This window comes from Mercenaria mercenaria, chromosome 15 (genome assembly GCF_021730395.1).
Source record: "Mercenaria mercenaria strain notata chromosome 15, MADL_Memer_1, whole genome shotgun sequence".
Taxonomy (NCBI): Eukaryota; Metazoa; Mollusca; class Bivalvia; order Venerida; family Veneridae; genus Mercenaria; species Mercenaria mercenaria.
Genome location: NC_069375.1, coordinates 67,894,704 through 67,916,621, shown reverse-complemented (window position 1 = coordinate 67,916,621; position 21,918 = coordinate 67,894,704). Strand labels below are relative to the sequence as shown.

The following is a 21,918-nucleotide window of genomic DNA, read 5'->3' as shown; positions in this document are numbered from 1 at the left end:
TGCATTAGCCAAACCCCTGTGGTTTGCACCAGCTGGTTCATTTGAACCAGGCTAGTCCAACTGACCCATAACAAGACATGTTCACATGGGCCTAATGATTATCATAAATATCAAATTGTGATGAAAAACTTGTAAAAATATGTGCTTAGAAACACATGAATTCGCAATCTTGTTTTGACGTGTACGCTTACTTCTGAGCATGCATAGCTCAGACAAGCTATATAAGCTGCCTTGACTAGATTTTTGCAGCAGAACGAAGATAATATGGAACAGATTTAGAACTGTCAGTAAAGCAGGAGTTATTTGCATCGAATTTATGGTATTCTTCAACTTTTATACATTATTTTGCTGTGTTTCATCAGTTCGCCGCCATTTTGCAATTTTCCCAGCTGTATTATGATCATGTGACTGAAAGTAACCATTTGATGCTGGCGAAACTGAAAATAGTATAAAGGGAGATAAATGTTACCATATTCTAGTTACAGATGCAGGAGGATACGAATATACGGTTGCATCTCAAATCAGTGGAAGTCAGTGTGTTTTCTTCCTCCTTTATCCCGCAGATTTTACAACTGGCCGAAATAAAGATATTCCAACAGCTACATTATTTTATTTTAAGAATTTTGTAAAATCTGTGGTGGCTTAAGTGTACAAAATAACATACCTGTTTGCAAAGTAATTCACAGATTGTTGTAAGTGTCAAATGCATTGAAATTTAGTTGCATTGCATAAGTAAAAGTCCAATAAATCATAAAATGTCCATACAATGATGCGAATGTCCACACAATGATTGTTAGTCCTCTTCTAAAACAAGAAAAACATGCGTCGCATGATTTATTGTTCATTAGGCCTATGTATACATGTCTTAGGTCAATTGAACTATCCTGGTTCAAATGAACCAGCCTGGTTCAAATGAACCAGCCTGGTTCAAAAAGGCCATCTCTCTGACCTGTTATGGTAAGGACATTTTATGATTTTATACTGAATTTAAAACATATATACAATGCAACTATATTTCAATGAATTTGTCACTAAACAACAACCTGCAAATCACTTTGTAAACAGGTACATTTTTATGTACACATAGGTCACCATAGATTTTACAAAATTCTTAAAATAAAGGAAGTGGCTATTCTTACGGTCCTGTAGGAATAGTCTCGCAGGCTTTTCTTACGGCTCTCCTGTAAGAATAGTGAAAAGCCGGAATGTGTCTATTGCTACGGCTCTCCCTTATGAATTATGAAAAGCCCAAAGGTGCTTATTCCTACGGCAGTTTTGTGTTACACATTTGACTGATGTAATTTCACCCAACTTCTCTACTTTTCCGGTAAGGAAATCCAGAGAAGACAAAAAAGGGAAATGATTTCCCCTAGTATAACACATTTTATTACTTCCATTTGTTACATAAACAAACAATTTTAATACAACAAATTAATCGTAAGTGTAAAATACTTATTTAACTGAAATTTGTCTTCTAAATAAATCAGAATTTTTAACGATTGTTGGTTGCAGTGTACAGATGTAGTTGTAATACATACGTTATTAATATTGAAACATGAGCAACTATTGACCATGTGTTTTCAACTAAACCAGTTAGAGAATTATTGATCTATGTTTCGTGTATATATATGCAAATTTTTCACAACAGTACACATCTCTTACCATTCTTAACATGTTTAGTTTTATACTTGACATTTGTCGCACTTCAGCTTCACATGTTTGCATCAATTCAGACCTGACATTTCATTTGTTGAAAATATATCAGTTGAATGACTTCAGTACAATGTATTGTACTATAACACTGCAGTAGGAATAACCAACTGCGGGCTTTTCACTATTCTTACGGTAGAGCCGTAAGAATAGCCTGCGAGTCTATTCCTATGGGACCGTAAGAATAGCCGCTTCCTAAAATAAAACTGTTGGAAAATCTTTATTTCGGCCATTTGTAAAATCCGAGAGATAAAGGAGGAAGAAAACATATTGACTTCTGCTGATTTGAGATGCAACAGCACCTATGATTCCCTTGTATCAGTGACTAAGATATGGCAACATTTATCTCCCATTATACTATTTCAGTTGTCTCCCTGCTTTCGCCAGCATCAGATGGCTACTGTCAGTCACATGATCATAAAACAACTGGGAAAAGTGCAAAATGGCGATGAACTAGTGAATCGCAGCAAAATAATGGATAAAAGTTGAAAATTACCATAAATTTGATGCAAATAACTCCTGCTTTACGGAAAGTTCTAAATCTGTTCCATATTCTCTGAGTTCTGCTCAAAATTCTAGTCAAAGCAGCTTATCTGAGCACGAAGTGTATGCTCAGAAGTAAGCGTGCATGCCAAAACAAGACTGCGAATGTGTTTCTAAGCGCATATTTTTACAAGTTTGTCAACACAATTTGATATTTATGACAGTTATGGTTCATTAGGCCTATGTGTATGTGTCAATATGACCAGCCTGGTGCAAACAGGCCATCTCTCTGACCTGATTAATTGTGACTAAATGTGGCAAGAACAGGATATACAGGGTCCATTATACAGACATTGTTCTGCACATCGGATAATTATGCCATTCACCTTAATTGCATGACCATATTTACAGAACACATGTATGGTAACAGTCTAGTCCAAATAATTGTACTCAAGAGTTGAATACCATCTGGGAAGAAGATAGAAATATCATTGCTACAAGTATCGTTATATATTTTTTTTTGACTGGTTGATGGTAGACAATGTAAAATATCAGAATGTAAAGTCAATCTACCCAAGGTCTTATTATTTAGATCAGGTAACAGCCATGGTGAATGAGTTTCAAGACTTGCCTGCCATTCGGTCTGAAAAGCCAAGGTCCTGTCTGACCAAAAGCCTGTTGTAAACAGTACACAATTGAAAATTGAACATGTGCTTGAGAAAACTGCATCACAAGAATCACTTCATATTAATAAAAAACAACCGGCTCTGTACCTTATCGAACATAATATTATGGTTCAACACCTCCACTCTGCATGTCGGAATATAGACAAGTCCAAGCCTTTTAATACGTTGACCTCTTTTCTTTTATGTTTAACTTTTTTGACGCAGCTCTTCTTTTTGTTTTACCTTCTGCAACTTGATTTCGTCTTTTTTCAAAGCATCCATCGTAAGAACAAATATTAAATTGCTGTGAAGAAAATATTCTGGTACATTTTATGGTTTACAACATTCATTATGAAAGAAGAGTGCAATTTAACAAACTTTTTCAACAAAAATTTAAAATTTGCTTATCAATTATTTTACAATAACATGACCTCATAGTGGTGCCTTTTTTTATCATGTTTTGTATTAGAATGCCTGTTACACACCTGAACCTTAAATACTCAACCGTACTATTGTAGAGATTTCACAAATAGAGTAAAATCAATATACTTCTAAATTATGCGTTACCTATCAAAATTTTCATTTTTTTTTTTTTTAAACCCTGTAATGGGCCTCAAATCACTTCAAATTCTAAAATAATTAGTGTGATGAACATATTTATTCATATTACAATATATTTAATCTAAAACAGATACACATTTCATCAAATAATGTTAAAAATGAAATTTTTCTTTTATTTCCCCTAAAATTGAGAAAAAACAAATTGTCCCCTTTTGGGGCCTCACAAAAAAATAAAAATGGATTTTTGAGCCTGGTATCCACCCTGGTTGAATAGAAGAAAGAATAACAAACATTTTAAGGTATGATACCATATTGTACTAAAAAATGCCTACGGATTTGTTAACCAGGCCTCTTTTCCCAGTTAGCCAACTGTCTGTATGCACATTTGCTCTAAGTAAACAGTATATAAAGACTGACTTACTATTTAGATGATTTGTGGGAGACATGCTCTTTTCTCAAAAGCATCTCTAGTTCATTAATATCTTTTTGGTAAGCACCCCTTTTAACAGTTAATGATTCTGTCCAAATGAAAGATGGACAAGTTCATTATAGAAGTTTAGTAGGGTAAGGGTTAATATCAATTATTTTTTAGTTGAAAGTATATCTTTAACATTTTTAATGTGTATTTAATGATATTATTTATTTATTTACACAGATATGTTCCAAGGATAAAACAGAAAACAATGGAAAGTGCTAGTATAATTAACTATTTGATAGACATTGTTGAAACAAAGGAGATCAACAATATGGGGAAGCTTGCGTCATTGTCTGTCCTTAACAAACTTTTCCTCAAGGAGAAGGGAACCAGCCTACAGTTGAAATGTTTAAATTCAGAACTCACAACTTCTTTAATTACAATGCTGGATTCTGGCTTGAATGAACTAAATGACCCTTCAGATGCTGTGTGTATTTCGGTTGCTATGGAGATTCTAAGTCAGTTCTCGAAACTGCCGATTTGTTCAATCCAGAGCTTAATATCGGAAAATGTGATACGGATGTTGCTGGATTATATAAACAGTAGTAGCAAGTTTTACCAGTTTCTGGACAATTCAAAGACAATACTTTCAGAGGCCTGCGAGGGTAAACAACTTATGGGAAAAGTCAAGGTGGTTGCTATGGCAACAGAACCACTTGAATATATACACAGACATACAAAGCACAAACTGAAAAGGTATTTATATATCATTTTTTTATGCATTTTTCTAATAAGATTAAGAAATGTTAATTCTGCAAAAATATGCAAAGCAGATTTTTTTAAAGTTTTTTTTTTTTTTTCACAGAACTTCATTCAGAAATCCATTCAGGATCTTTTACAAGGAAGGATCTGTTGCAAAATACAGAATTAAGTTTCAGATTGATAGAAAAGGATGATTTGTTTCCATGCAGGCTGATCATGGTCTGCGTTGTCCGCTGTTCTGTTAGTAATTTTTCTGCGAACATCCCACCGAATAATAAATAAAACTGCCTAAATTGAGTAATACAAACTTAGCAAGGTGTTAAAAGGGTGCAATTCTGTGAAAGGTTTTATTTCCAATAAAGTAATTCAATAAGATTGTTATTTCCCCACAGAGTTCCAGACAAGATAAAGGTGTGTAAGTTAATTGACACAGAATATGAGGAGGATTTAGATGTCTGCCAATACCTTATCAACAAGCAAGGCACTTGGCCAGGTAAAGGTGTAACTTTTTTTTTTTTCAGTATAATCTTGATAAGTAATGAAAGTCACCTTGAAGAAGCAAAGTCCTTCCTATAATGTAGGGTTATTATAATATCTTAATCTGCAATGTTGTATTTGGCTTGAATGGATTTTACCAGGCCTGGGTCCCACAAGGCCCTTTTGCAGAGTGTTGCAGATCTGGTCTGGAAGATTCCACTAGAGTGGACTGCATCATTGCAGGTCAAGTTTGGGCCTTGGCCTTTACAGTTTGGAGAAACGGGTTGTAAAACATCTAAATTGGGAATTGTTAAAAGATAAGTGAACTATCGGGGGTTATGCAAGGACTGAGATTTGGGTGTTTAAAATGGTAATTGGAGAGTGGGTGAAGATCATCTAGCAACCCCCCCCTCTCCTCCTCCTTCCACTCTTTGTAAATTAGGTGTGTACAGATTTTCCACCCCAAGTGTTGATTTGTTGAATCCTAACACTATTTATATGTATTACATATGTATTTTAATTTGTTTTGCAGGTAGTTTCCCAGGAGAAGTTGTAAATGAGGCAGATGAATGGGAGAACATCATTGTCACCCAGGTGCTTGATGGGTGTATGTTTTGGGCGCAAGTGGGAGAAAACGCAATAAAGGTGAGTAACATTAAAATGCTGAATTGGCTGATCTTGTATTTAAGTTTCTGATAAATTTCATCATAAAAACTTTCACGCTTTATGTTTAGACCCATCCTTTAGCTTTATAGAATGTTATAAGAATGGCTGCTTGGCGAAAGCTGAAAGGGTTTCCATAGATTTACTCAACTTCATGCAACCATTTTGGGTCTTTTTCAGTTTTTGGTGAGCACATGGATTATGTATGTAAATCATGTGATTTGGCTTTAGACCAGTGGATAGGAAAAGAAGCAGATACATTTGCACACATATTTGATTGTATGTCTCTATCAAATTTACTGCTTTGGAACTGAAAAAAAGTAGTCAACATTCTTTATACCAGGATTTTTAGGGGAAAAGTGTCTAAATGAGCCGTGCCATGGGAAAACAAACATAGTGGCTTTGCAACCAGCATGGATCCAGACCGGCATGCACATTCACACAGCCTTAGCAAACAGCATGGACCCTGACCAGACTGTGCAGATGCGCAGACTGGTCTGGATCCATGCAGGTCGCAAAGCCACTATGTTGGTTTTCTCATGACACGGCTCAGATAGAGATTTGTATGTGTTTTCAGAGTGTGTTTGACATCCAGCGGCAATTAACTGAGTATGAAGATCATGTCAGAAGATCTAGTGCTCTCATCGGAGATACTGTTGTGGTTTATGGAGAAATCATGGGGAACCATTGTTACCTCAGAGCTCAGGTAGATATGTAAATTGTGTTTAGCGTACCTCATTTCAATCAAGCATTGTAAATTGTAATGGTCAATATTTTGTTTAGGGGTGAAATATTCATTTTTATCACCAGAATTCTCTGGGGATTGTTGTAAATCCAAAACCATAAAATATATGAGCCGCCCCATGAGAAAACCAACATAGTGCAATTGCGACCAGCATGGATCCAGACCAGCATGCGCATTCGCGCAGTCTGGTCAGGATCCACCTGTTTGCCTTCTAACCCTATTGCAATTAGAGAAACCGTTAGCAAACAGCATGGATTCTGACCAGACTGTGCGGATGTGCAGGCTGGTCTGGATTCATGCTGGTCACAAAGCCACTATGTTGGTTTTCTCATGGCGGGGCTCAATTTTGTACATAATTTTTTGGAAATTTGTGGAGTGGCCTTATTTTATGCTTGCAGGTTGCACTATTGTAAGTTCAGGCTTTATATAAATGTAAAGAAACTATCCAACTTCTTCCAAGAAAGTAGATTGTTTTACACTGATTACCTCCCCTGTATAGGATATTATGCCCTGTGAATACCTCACCTTGTATATAATGTTCAAATAGGATCAGAGGTACTTTGTTCACTAGGTAAACTGTGTAAGGTATTTACAAAGAAACCTTAGTAAGTGCTAAGCACTAAGTCTTGTGTGTTGAAAACCTTCTTGGATATTAACTAGGGTGCCAATTATATACCGTACAACCTCTCCATAGCAGCCCTCTCTTAAGCAAAACCCAACATCATCAAAATTTCCCTAAGCTGAAAAATACTGTCAAATTTACCTCTCCAGAACAACAACCTCTACATAACAGTGAATATTTGTATCTCCCAAAGGGTGTTGTTCTACAGAGGTTGCACTGTACGTGTTTTTCACTATTTCATCTCAAACTTTTGTCTTGAGGTCAAGATGGGGGAAGTTACTGAGCATTTGATTGTTTTTAAGAGAAAACATTTGAAGAATATTTCTCATACATACAAAATTATTGCCAGTTTTCTGTCATATTATGTTTATGTTTTGAATGCTGTTGTATTTCAAAATTAATGATCTTATTGTAGTTCTAGTGTTAAGTTCTTTCATTTGGTATTATTTGCTGTGAATTTTAGATATTGTCATTTGATGGAGGCCATGTGGATGTTTTTGCCATTGACTATGGTTACACATTGCGAGTTTTAGACAAGAACATCTTTGTCTTGCCAGAAAACTTAAGTACAAACAAAGTGAAAAGAAAAATATCTCTCTGCTCAGTTGATGGTGAGTTTTTTTTATGCCCCCAGCGGGAGGCATATAGTGATTGTCCTGTTCATCCTTTCTTCCTCCGTTCGTTCGTCCCTCCGTACGAGGTTAACCAAATGGGACCATTTCATCTAGCATTAGTGGCCCTAACTAGAATGACTTGATACTAATGCAGATGTAACTGTGACCATTCCTCATCTTCAGACATCACCTAACCTCAGTTTGACGTTGACCTTGAACTTGACCTTGTTTTGGACTTAGGTTGCTTTGTATCGACAAGGATGCCACCGGGGACATCAAGCGTTTATTGAACGCAGCTCCTTGTTTTGCATTGCAAAAAATTATTTTGATGTAGCCATTTAGAATGTCCAGTTAACTCAGGACTATTGATCTAGAGGTCATGAGTCCAGGTCCAGTCTCAGTGTCTTGACCCGGTGTATGTTATCTAAGATGATTTGAGAGTAGACAGTGTGTCTGAAGTCATTCAGCATCCACCTTTGATCCATGTAGTGAAGTTGTCAGTTTCTTGTATGGAACAGGTTAATACTGCTACAGAGTCCAAGAATACTGGCATTATATAAATTCAAACAAACAACTATTTATACATGGGGACAGATGCTGGCTTATATTTGGCAAAAGATGCAAGTATGAGCAAAAGTCCAAACCAAGCATTGGTTTTCCGAATTCCTCCTGCTAGAATTTTGCAGATAGCTCATACCTTCTTGTCCATGGATCCCACCAGAAATTTAAATTATTGTTACAAGTTGTAGAACTTGTTCCACAGCTGACCTAAAATAAATTAACATTATATGTCCTTATTAATGCCACTCAAGGGCATTACATTTTGCAAAAAGGTGTTCATTATGGCCCTAAGATTTTTTGTCTTTTTCTGTTTTGAATTTTTTAGTGAAAACAGACTGTAAGTCCAACTTCTAATTTTAACATGTATAACACTACCAGTATGCTGGTTTTCATTTGTGAATGAATAAACTTGAAAGTTGTTCTTCCTTTTAAATATTGGAAAGGGGAAGGACATTAATTACAGAATATATGGTAATATAAAGTAAGTGTACTTTATTTATTATTTACATGGTATAGCAGATTAATATCAATTTACAATATCTACATTTAAGATCAGTCAAGGAGTGGATTACTTAAGAAAATTGTAAAGAGTGTACAAGTGCTAGGCAATTTAATGTCAACAAAATAAATTCACTGAAGTAAATATTATAATTGAGCCGTGCCATGTGAAAACCAACATAGTGGGTTTGCGACCAGCATGGATCCAGACCAGCCTGCGCATCCGCGCAGTCTGGTCAGGATCCATGTTGTTCGCTAACGGTTTCTCTAATTACAGTAGACTTTAAAAGCGAACAGCATGGATCCTGACCAGACTGCGCGGATGCGCAGGCTGGTCTGGATCCATGCTGGTCGCAAAGCCACTATGTTGATTTTCCCATGGCACGGCTCATATATCTTGTAGGTGTATCCCCTCCGCCGTATGATGAAGGTCTGGCCCACAATGCTGCTGCCATATTGGTAAACCTTTGCAAACAGAGCTGGTCAGCAGGTAAATAATAAAAAGTTCTGGTTACTTTTAATAGGTTATCTATTAAAAGTGTGTGTGTGTGTTGTAATATTAAACTTTTCTTCCTTGCGCTTGACTTGCTACTTGGTACATTAATTTTGTATTGTCTGTATGCTTGATTCTCCTAATACTTTCCCACAAGTTCAATGTTCAGTGTAAGGGAAATCAGAAGTTTGATTACAGGCTGCATCATACCAGACTACTGATAGCTCCTTTGCTTTGCACACAATATTTGAACCACGCAATGGAAAAACCAACATAGTGGGTTTGCGACCAGCATGGATCCAGACCAGCCTGCGCATCCTGGTCCAGTCTGGTCAGGATCCATGCTGTTCGCTAATGGTTTCTCTAATTGCAAAAGGCTTTGAAAGCGAACAGCATGGATCCTGACCAGACTGCGCAGATGCGCAGGCTGGTCTGGATCAATGCTAGTCGCATACCCACTATGTTGGTTTTCTCATGGCATGGCTCATTTTAAGGTTTGTACCAGGAGATAAAGTAAGTCAAGTTAAGTATCTTTGACTTTATACCATGTTGGTTGCACAAGAGCTTTGTAGCTCATGTTGTCTGTTGATCATTTATGACATTACATGAAACTTACTTTTACCTTTATCTATTAGAAATTAGGTAGTATAAACCTGGATAGTTGTAAACCATCAGTATTCAAGGCAGACTTTTATATTTACTTATATTTCATCGCCTTGCCAATTCACAAAGATTCATCACAACTAACAAAACATTTAAAATTCCAACTAATTTTTGTCATTGAAATTTTAAATCAACTTAGTCATGTCTTTCTGAAGGTAAGAAAATCCCAAAATTTTGTATATACTTTTTTTCAGTGATTTTATGATATATTTTTTCTTTCCTTCTTCCAGGAGAGATACTGGAGAAACTTTGTGGGATACAGATCATCAAAAATTGTCTACTGGACTGTCCGAGGCCTAAATTGAAAGCCCAAGTAATGACCATACTAAACAACCTCTCCTGTAACTACAAGGTGTCACCAAACATCACTAATGGTGGATTTGTCAAAATACTCCTTGGTAATGTATGATTTTACATGTTTGTTTTAGAAATACTCTTGTCCAATAGCATGTTTTACCTACAGTGATCTGATTATTATATTGGTGACAGCTGACCAGGAATTCTAGTATTTTAAAGGTATCCAATTGCTATCTTTTGTTAAAATATTTTATATTTTGGTATTTTCTTCAAATGTAGAAAACCCTCAACAAAAATGATTAATTTTATTAAATATATAAATTAACTGTGTATGTTTAGCTACATTCATAATTAGCTGTTATGCAGCAATAGTGGACTCTGCAAAAAACTTCCAACAATGCTCAGGTGAGTTTTTGTGATCGCTGTCTGTCAACATTTGGCTTTTGTATGCGATAGAGGCTGTATTTTTCAACTGATCTTCATGAAATTTTGTCAGAATTATTACCTTGATGAAATCTAGGATAAATTTGAAAATGGGTCATCTGAGGTCAAAAACTAGGTCACTGGGTCAAATCAACAAGAAACCTTGTGTATGTGATAGAGACTTTATTTTTCGATCGATCTTTATGAATTTTGGTCAGAATGAATTTTTATATGCTCAATTTTCAATCATTTCATAATAATGTCATTTTTCCAGGAGAGATACTGGAGAAACTTGGTGGGATACAGATCATCAAAAATTGTCTGCGAGGCCTAAATGCCTAAACATTGATGAAATCTAGGCAAAGTTCCAAAATGGGTCATCTGGGGTCAAAAACTAGGTCACTAGGTCAAATCAAAGAAAAACCTTGTGTATGCAATAGAAGCTGTATTTTTTTACTGATCTTCATACAATTTGGTCAGAATGATAATCTTGGAATAATCTAGGCCAAATTCAAAAATGGGTCATCGGGGATGAAAAACTAGGCCACTAGGTCAAATCAAGGAAAATCTTGTGTATGTGATAGAAGCTGTATTTGTCAAATGGTCTTCGTGAATTTTGGTCAGAATGATTGCCTTGATGAAATCTAGGTCAAGTTTAAATATTGGTCATCTTGGGTCAGAAACTAGGTCATATCAAAGAAAAAGCTTGTGTATGCAATAGGGACTGCATTTTACACCAAATCTCAGTCCATGAATTTTGGTCAGAATAATTACCTTGATGAAACCTAGGCCAAGTTCTAAAAATGGGTCATCTTAGGTCAAAAACTAGGTCAAATCAAAGAAAAACTTTGTGTATGCGAAAGAAGCTGTATTTTGCAACTGATCTTCATGAAATTTTGTCAGAATGGTAACCTTGATGAAATCTAAATCGAACTTGAATATGGGTTATCTAGAGTCATAAAGTAGGTCACTAGGTCAAATCAAAGAAAATCCTTGTGTATTGGATAGAGGCTGTAGTTTTCAGTTGATCTTCATGAAATTATGTCAGAATGATTTCCTTGATGAAATCTAGGTCTAGTTCAAATATGGGTCATCTTGGTTCAAAAAGTAGGTCACTAGGTCAAATCAAAGAAAAATCTTGTGTATGCCATAGAGACTGTATTTTTCAATTGATCTTCATGAAATTTGATCAGAATGATTGCCTTGATGAAATCTAGGTCAAGATTGAATATGGGTCATCTTGGGTGAAAAACTAGGTCAGCAGGTCATATCTACGAAAATACTTGTTTAACCTAAAGAGACCTCATTTTTGGTCCAATCTTAATGAAAATTTGCTAAAATATTTGTTTCCATGAAATCACAAGGTCAAACATGTTTACACTGTTATGGTAAGTTTCTCAGGTGAGCGACTTATGGCCATCTTGGCCCTTTTGTTTTAGTGGTTGTTCATATTTATACTGTGTTCAGCCATATATGTTTACAAAAGTACTGTTAATACACATAAACTTGTTAATTTTATGTTTTATTACATAAACTATATGTAGTATTTGTCCGTGTTTTCAAATATATAATTTGGGTACACCTTAAATCTTAATGACTGCTCAATAAAGGCATATTTATCTGTGTAGTGATCTTATTATATTTACAGACATAGTAAAAAGTTACACAGAGAAAGATTCAGATAATACTCATGTATACAATCTACATGCCACCAATGATGAGAAGTTGTTGTTGGCACGGTGTGTCCTGTGCCTCACCAATATACTGTACAGGAATGTTGAAACTAGGTCACAGTTCTACAAACAGCAAGGTGGGTTAGTGGTTGTATAGCTTCGATGAAAAAAATATCTGAATTACCCAACACTTTAGTCTGGTAAAGCTTGTGTATAAGAGTCATTTGATAAAAATAAACTTCCAGCATTTAAGTGATAGTAAACATTGATACTGTGCTTAGTGATACATATACTATGATATTTGTACCCTTTTAAACCTATCAGTCACATGATACTGTTTATAGATACAAATATGTTAATTATATTTTTACATAGATACTATGATGTAATTATTTATACTTTCAAATATTACTTTGGGTCTAATATATAATATGAGCAATGCCATGAGAAAACCAACATAGTGGCTTTGCGACCAGCATGGATCCAGACCAATCTGCGCAGTCTGGTCAGGACCCATGCTGTTCGCTTTCAAAGCCTATTGCAATTAGAGAAACCATAAGGCAGGTGTGTCTTTTCATTAATTTTTGGATTCTGCACCATTGTTTTCTTGGGATATGATAAATGCGGGACACATCCGTGTTAAAAATGGCTGACTGCTTCAAAATCTTACGGTCATGTCTGTTGGACGGACGACTTTCCGGAAGTCTGTTAAACCATATTACATGACTGTATTCTATTGTTTCTCTGATTGGCTGAAAACGGTTTGAAAAGTAATGAGTACATGTCATATCATCTTATCTTGGGTTATAAATAGTACGAAAATAAAAATAGATCGAAGTAGGTGCTTGGAAAACCAATATCAACCTGATTTGGTCTAAATTTATTCCTTATTTCTTTATTAAAAATACAATTGTAATAGCAAGACTGACTATACATTTATTCATGTAATAAAACAATTATTGACTTTTTCATAGGTTGATATCAGGATTTATTTTATGCTTATTGGTGAAATACTGGAAAATAGCAGTGAGATATAAATCGATATCACTCACAGTGCCGAACATCTTTTTTTATCAGATAAATTATCTCCCTTGAAATATATTCTTTAATTACCTCCCTTTGCTGCCTTTAAAATTGCTGGATTATACTAATACTCAAGCCATACACGAGTCATGAACTGCTAGACAATCCTACATAGAACAGGCTAGCTATAATTAAACTTGCAAAAGAAATAATGTTACCTTTGTCAGCTTGATTGCTAGGTCTTGCCATTCATGTAGCTACAGGTATATGTGTGTTTCCTCTACTTTTTTCCATTGGTTCACTATCGTGTGGTAGATTTAACTGGCGACAGCACATTTAGTTGGTTGTTGTCTTAGTTAATTATCTCAAGACATCAACTCAACCTTACGTAATATGCCAGCATTTTCGTCGAAGTACTTTCCCACTCTAACTTAGGCCAGCCAGTTGTGTTCTAACTTCCATCCATTTTGTTATGCTATGCAGCTCCTAGATCAATATTTCCTAGCTATTTCTATTGAATCCATGATGATATTTAATTCTGCTGCTTGATTTTCCAAGGACTTACGCATATTCCACAGTTGTTTAGATTTTTAGTGTTGTTTTTTTTAATCTGACCTTCGGCGTGTGTTTTGGTAAACAAGGCAAGCTTCCGGTTATTCAACGAACTGACGGATTGACCCGAAAAGTTTTAAATATGCTTCTACTTAACTACCGGTATTTGTCAATGTCTCTGTTAGCCGCGGACTGTGTATTTTTACACAAAATATTTAAATGTAGTTTTTGTTTTTAAAAACAAAATGGCGTCGTGTTGATTTAATGAACCTAATCACCAATATTCGATATAAATGTGCCTAAGTGTCCATGGTAATTTAGCGGATGTATCATATGTAACACGGTAGCTTAAATAAATCCGAATTTCGTCATGAAATATTGGATTTATATGAACATTTATGCACGTAATAAACAGAAAATTCGCTGATCTTTAGAAACTAGCATAAAATAAAAAGAAAATTTGTTTGTTTGCAGTGAGATATCGAAATATATCATCACCGATAAGGGAGACAATTCTGATATTTTCACTCAGGCTCCGCCTTCGTAAAATTATTTAATTGTCTCCCTTATCGGTGATGATATATTTCGATATCTCACTGCAAACAAACAAATATCCTCTATTTATCAACCCGAAAAGAGTTATATTCACCGAGCCGAAGGCGGAATATAACTCTTTTCGGGTTGATAAATCCTGATATCAACCTATGAAAAAATCGATAATTGTATAATGTTATATCCTTCATGCGGTTTGGAAGGGGGAGAAATCTGACATGATTCACAAATGCATTCTTGTTTTTCAGGAATTGATAATATTCTCAGACTGATGTTTCTCGTACCCGATGATGACGCATTATATTATATTTCTGTGAAGCTATTGAGAATATTCCTTGGAACATTGGTAACTAAACCTGTGGCTGACGCTAATGGAGTGGCACAGATGGATCAGCTGAAACAGTACGCTGCGTATGTATAATTCCGGCCAGTCTCCGTGGGTTTAGTGTAACGATAGGTTTTTTGTTTAAAAGAAATGAAGAGAACCAAAGCTTTCAAATTCCATTGAAGCATTTTTTACCCAGCTTGCAGTGCGAGCAAATGCAAATGCATTGTCAAGCTGAGAACCAGCTTGAAATATATAAACCCAAAGTGACTCTTTCTAAATGAAAGTTTTTGTTGTTTTTTTGCATAACTGGACGATGGTTAGAAAGGTTGTTAACATATTAAGCATTTTAAACAGGTTTCTGATTAGCTGTTATAAAAATGTAACCAAATTAATGAATGATATACCAACTTGTTACAGTCAAAACACCATTTTAAAGTGACATTTCTCCAGATGTATAATACATCATTAAAAAATATTACAGACTGCAATATCTGTAAAATATTACAAACATTTAATTTGACTTTTAGTACAACATTGATTGAGTAGGTAAAACTATGTTCCTGTTAAAGTTGCATCAAATTTTATTTTGCAACTTATGTTGAAATGTTATTTTGACGAATTATAAAAGTTACTATTTCACAACTGATATATGACTTCATTTACATTTTTGCATACCTCCTTACCCCTCAGTGATTATCTCCCCGGAGCATTAAATTATCACCGCTGTCACAGATACCATACATACTTTAGCCTAAGTAAAATTGAAGAAATTTTGGTGAATGATTTTTTTAGGAGAACAAATATTAAAAATACTAGAACATTATAATGTTTGCATACCCAGTAAGAAATTTGCTTGTCTCTTTGGAGAAATTTTAGTTTATACTAACTTGTTTTAGCTTGATTGTGATCATAGCTACAAGCTTATTGTAACCACTCTCTGGAAAAACCAGTACTGGTGTCATATGAGAAGTCATGGTCGTGAACCCAGCGGGGCTTGAACCCACAACCATTTGGTTGAGCGGCCAACACCTTATCCACTAGATCACCGCTCCCCTTCAAGAAATATTGACATCTTTGATACTGTTGCAAATGCAGGAAGATAAGGAATATATGTGTAGATAGAAACAGAGTATTGTTGACAGAGCATATGAGCTGCGCCATGAGAAAACCAACATAATGGCTTTGCGACCAGCATGGATCCAGACCAGCCTGCGCATCCGCGCAGTCTGGTCAGGATCCATGCTGTTTGCTTTTAAAGCCTAATGGAATTGGAGAAACTGTTAGCGAACAGCATGGATCCTGACAAGACTGCACGGATGTGCAGACTGGTCTGGATCCATGCTGGTCGCAAAGCCACTATGTTGGTTTTCTCATGGCATGGCTCATATGTTATGATTTTTTTTTTGTATTCAGAATGTTTTTACAACTAACAGCTGTTATTATGAAATTATGCTTTTATGTTGCAGAAAGGGAAATGTTACTCAGAGGAGGATTTATCCCAATGATCAAAAATCAGGAGAACATTTGTTTGAGGTAAGCTGTGAAAATTAGCATTTAAGAGACAGTTTTTCTCCTGACTAAACTCACATGGTTCCAAGGTTTTATATTTGTTCTTATTACATACTCAATTAAACATTCCGTATAGTTACAATGGAGGTTGAAATGTCAATATTTTTGCACATAGTTTTGTACATGTTGTCAGGTTTAAAAGTTCTTAGATTTTTGATCAGGAAAAAGAACAAATTTACATCATCTACATGTATATAATAATAATAATAAGTGTAATATCTGTATGTTAATATTAAACAATTATTAGAATTGCACTCATTCTTCCATGAATAATATAGCAATCCTAAAGTCACGCAAAATTGCTGCTGCAGAAGTGTGTATTTCTCGATACAAATTTAATAACCTATAAATATTATGACCCTGGGGAAAGTTTTGGCCCCACCCAAAGGCCTTATTAGGTAGTTGTGTTTTTTCGTTTGCTTTTGTGCATCGCTCTTCTTTTAAACAAAAAATCTGTCTTTCTAAAAGTTTTTGACATTTTTGACATGAGGAATGAACAGTGGGCCTATACCAAGTTGTTATGTTTAGTCCATGTGGTTAAAAATACTGCTGACAAAAGTTTTGCATAGAAATACATAATTATTCAGAACTTGCCAAGTGGAGTTTCTTCAACGTATATGCTCATCAGCCAAATTTAGGCTGTCAAATGGGTCACAGACAGAAAGAAAACTTTAAAAAACATTCTTTGAGCTATTCTCTATTCTCTCTTTAGATGTGTCACTTTGGCCATTCGGGCTTGTAGCACATAATACATAAATCAGATATTGTATGATTACTGGTTGGTAATCTACAGGTAAGTGAGTTAATTTGAAAATCTCTTGTGGAAAAAAATAACTATTTATCACATGTTTGACATTGCGGGAGTGTAATAATGCCCAGGGCTCCAGATAATTTTTTTGGCCAATGAGTATTTACTCAACATATTTTTTGTGAATGAGTAAAATGGTAAAATCTGAAATTGACTAGAAGTAACTTTACTCCTGAAAATTTATTAATGTGGAAAAAAAACAGAAATCAGTTTTATAACATATTTATTGGGTGTAACACCCATGCATTTGTTTGCAGTTTAGTTTCAATTTATCATTTAAGTTTTTGCTTCTTTTTTTCCCTTGGCTTGCTTTGGCTTCACACTCGCTACCGAATAAAATGGAATATTCAATATACCTTTAGCTATGTTTTGGGGATCAGTCTTGTTGGTTTAAAGAATGCGTAGAGTGTTTGTTCACTTATACATTCTTAGAAAAGAGACAATTTTGTTTATTCCGCACTGGAAGTTGATATTTTAAATCGACACCGCTTTAAAATACACTACCGCACCATAATGGCATCAATATTAATTCCCAACAATTAGTGATTATTTTCGAATGAAAATAAATTCGAAGTTATTTAGGCCAGGAATTATCTGGTTTTTTCCCGTTGTTATTTTTAGATAAATGCTATTTTTAGACAACTTGTCTTTACATATGTATGCCATTTGGAATGCTTCGGTTTCAACAGCAATATCTCTGACGTCACATTATCAATTGCAAACATGGCAGATGAAACAGACACAAATATTGATAGAGTGTTCGCAGAAAAATGCTAGTGTCTGTGTCGTATTGTATGGCAGAAATATTGGTAAATTATTGTACGTGTATTGTACACGGCTGAAATATTGCTAAATTATTTACTTGTATTGTACACGGCAAACATATTGCTAGTCCGTATTGTACACAGCTGAAATATTGCTAAATTATTTACGTGTATTGTACACGGCAAAAATATTGCTAGTCCGTATGGTGCACAGCTGAAATATTGCTAAATTATTTACGTGTATTGTACACGGCAGATATATTACTAGTCCGTAGTGTGCACGGCAGAAGTATTGCTAATTTATTATACGTGTATTGTGCACGGCAGAAATATGCTAATTTATTATACGTGTATTGTACACGGCAGAAATATTGCTAGTCCGTATTGTGCACGGCTGAAGTATTGCTAATTTATTATACATGTATTGTACACGGCAGACATATTGCTAGTCCATATTTTGCAAGGTAGAAATGTTGCTAAAGCAGTGTACTTTTGTTATATTGCTAGTCCATATTGTATGGCTGAAATGGGTGTGAAATTATGGTACGTATATTGTACATGACAAAGTGCAGTGTACACGGCAGAAATATAGCTATTGTCCGGATAGATATATATATAGCGCCGCAGAAATTTTGCAAAAAGTTTATTCAAGTGTGCAGGCATGATTGGTCCTCGGTTGTTAGAATTTTCATTACATTGTCTTTCCTGGGTCATTTTATGTGACAAAATTCAGGCTTACATTTAGACAGAAAGATTCGGCCACAAATTATCCAAACTTATTAAATTGTCAATGAATAATTTGCATAACTTTAAGTGATATTGAATCACCAATTTGTAAATGAAATATTTGTCAGTGTTTGAGAAATTAAAAGGAAGTGTATTTCAGAATTTGTGTTTATTATTATTCTTATGATTCATAATTCTGGTCCTTAAATAATTGATATAAGCAGACATTGAGTGTAAAAAGTAGTTTAACCTAGGTTTATAGAGTACCATTCAATGCGTGTGTACGTTCAATGTGGGAGAATTAATGCCGACTGTGCTCCGTTACATCAAGCATCCGCACGATTCAGATTTTGTTTATGCCAGTAAAAAGTCATTGCGTGCATTTCTGTTATTTCATATACGTTTTTTAGCTCACCTGTCACAAAGTGACAAGGTGAGCTTTTGTGATCGTGCGGTGTCCGTCGTCCGTCTGTCCGTCCGTGTGTCCGTAAACTTTTGCTTGTGACCACTCTAGAGGTCACATTTTTCATGGGATCTTTATGAAAGTTGGTCAGAATGTTCATCTTGATGATATCTAGGTCAAGTTCGAAACTGGGTCACGTGCCTTCAAAAACTAGGTCAGTAGGTCTAAAAATAGAAAAACCTTGTGACCTCTCTAGAGGCCATATATTTCACAAGATCTTCATGAAGATTGGTCAGAATGTTAACCTTGATGATATCTAGGTCAAGTTCGAAACTGGGTCACGTGCCATCAAAAACTAGGTCAGTAGGTCTAAAAATAGAAAAACCTTGTGACCTCTCTAGAGGCCATATATTTCACAAGATATTCATGGAAATTCATCAGAATGTTCACCTTGATGATATCTAGGTCAAGTTCGAAACTGGGTTACGTGCCTTCAAAAACTAGGTCAGTAGGTCTAAAAATAGAAAAACCTTGTGACCTCTCTAGAGGCCATATATTTCACAAGATCTTCATGAAAATTGGTCAGAACGTTCACCTTGATGATATCTAGGTCAATTTCGAAACTGGGTCACGTGCCTTCAAAAACTAGGTCAGTAGGTCAAATAGTAGAAAAACCTTGTGACCTCTCTAAAGGCCATATTTTTCATGGGATCTGTATGAAAGTTGGTCTGAATATTCATCTTGATGATATCTAGGTTAGTTCCGAAACTGGGTCACGTGCGGTCAAAAACTAGGTCAGTAGGTCTAAAAATAGAAAAAAATTGTGACCTCTCTAGAGACCATATATTTCATGAGATCTTCATGAAAATTGGTCAGAATGTTCACCTTGATGATGTCTAGGTCAAGTTTGAAAGTGGGTCACGTGCCATCAAAAACTAGGTCAGTAGGTCAAATAATAGAAAAACCTTGTGACCTCTCTAGAGGCCATATTTTTCATGGATCTGTATGAAAGTTGGTCTGAATGTTCATCTTGATGATATCTAGGTCAAGTTCGAAACTGGGTCATGTGCCATGAAAAACTAGGTCAGTAGGTCAGATAATAGAAAAACATTGTGACCTCTCTGAAGGCCATATTTTTCATGGGATCTGTATGAAAATTGGTCTGAATGTTCATCTTGATGATATCTAGATCAAGTTTGAAACAGGGTCATGTGCGGTCAAAAACTAGGTCAGTAGGTCTAAAAATAGAAAAACCTTGTGACCTCTCTAGAGGCCATACTTGTGAATGGATCTCCATAAAAATTGGTCAGAATGTTCACCTTGATGATATCTAGGTCAAGTTTGAAACTGGGTCACGTGCCTTAAAAAACTAGGTCGGTAGGTCAAATAATAGAAAAACCTTGTGACCTCTCTAGAGGCCATACTTTTCATGGGATCTGTATGAAAGTTGGTCTGAATGTTCATCATGATGATATCTAGTTCAAGTTTGAAACTGGGTCAGCTGCGGTCAAAAACTAGGTCAGTAGGTCTAAAATTATTAAAATCTTTTGACCTCTCTAGAGGCCATATTTTTCAATGGATCTTCATGAAAATAAATTGATCTGAATGTTCACCTTGATGATATCTAGGTCAGTTTCGAAACTGGGTCACATGCAGTCAAAAACTAGGCCAGTAGGTATAAAAATAGAAAAACCTTGTGACCTCTCTAGAGGCCATATTTTTCATGAGATCTTCATGAAAATTAGTGAGAATGTTCACCTTGATGATATCTAGGTAAAGTTCAAAACAGGGTCACGTACCTTCGAAAACTAGGTCAATAGGTCAAATAATAGAAAAACCTTGTGACCTCTCTAGAGACCATATTTTTCAATGGATCTTCATGAAAATTGGTCAGAATTTTTATCTTGATAATATCTAGGTCAAGTTCAAAACTGGGTCACATGAGCTCAAAAACTAGGTCACTATGTCAAATAATAGAAAAAACGACGTCATATTCAAAACTGGGTCATGTGGGAAGAGGTGAGCGATTCAGGACCATCATGGTCCTCTTGTTATACGCTTAAAAATTATCAGACATGCGTATATGCATTATTTCAAAGCGTAATTTACTCTAATACGCATCTTATCTGGAGCCCTGAATGCCATTACATAAAAATTATAATACACTAGTGTAACAAAGCTTTGACGTCGACGTTGTTTATAGTATAGGAGATGTTGGTCAAATTGACTTGTTTATAAAGTAAAAGAAAGTAGAATTTTTTATCATGATGTCTCGACAAGAAAAACTAGTGTGTAATAAATAGAATATTGCATTTGTGACTTTCCACATTGAATTTATTAAACTTGTTGAATAAAATTAATAAAATCTAAAATTTATCATTTTATTCAACTCATTTAATAAATTCAGTATGAAAAGACACTCAAATAATATCCTGTATTAAAGATATACTTGACCTAAATTTTCTGATTTGAAAATGTGATCAATAACTACATTGTAGTTTATGTAAATATAACATTAAGTTAAAAAAAGTTTATGTGTATAAATAGTATATTGCATTTATTACACAACATCTGTATTGCTAAACATAGTATAAATGTGTACTACCTTTTAAAAAACCCTGGAAGTTCTTGTCACGAACCACTGTTTAAAGTTTATGACATTTTACTGTGAAATCATTTAAATTCGCTGGCATGAAATTTCGCACAAACGTGAAAAAGGACTGTTTCGCGCGGGCTTTAATTCGCGCATTTTCAATTTTAGAAATGAAGTAATTAAATAAAAAATAAAATTAGCGCGGTCTTAAATTCGCGCATTGTTCCTAGCACGAAATATGCAAAAATTCGTCCTACGCGAATAAAAATGATATC

General features: G+C 35.2%; 1 protein-coding gene across 1 annotated transcript in view; it reads left to right on the top strand.

The window, feature by feature from the left end:
- The first annotated feature begins 4,079 nt into the window (after nt 1-4,079).
- The window catches only part of LOC123557243 (uncharacterized), a 33,645-nt gene continuing 15,806 nt past the window's right edge, over nt 4,080-21,918 (top strand). Inside the window, exons 1-10 of the mRNA XM_053525524.1 lie at nt 4,080-4,590; nt 4,989-5,089; nt 5,606-5,718; nt 6,314-6,442; nt 7,567-7,714; nt 9,180-9,266; nt 10,163-10,330; nt 12,301-12,462; nt 14,701-14,863; nt 16,247-16,313. Coding sequence (XP_053381499.1) covers nt 4,103-4,590; nt 4,989-5,089; nt 5,606-5,718; nt 6,314-6,442; nt 7,567-7,714; nt 9,180-9,266; nt 10,163-10,330; nt 12,301-12,462; nt 14,701-14,863; nt 16,247-16,313 — 1,626 coding nt within the window. The 5' untranslated portion in view covers nt 4,080-4,102. The remainder of the gene's footprint in view (nt 4,591-4,988; nt 5,090-5,605; nt 5,719-6,313; nt 6,443-7,566; nt 7,715-9,179; nt 9,267-10,162; nt 10,331-12,300; nt 12,463-14,700; nt 14,864-16,246; nt 16,314-21,918) is intronic.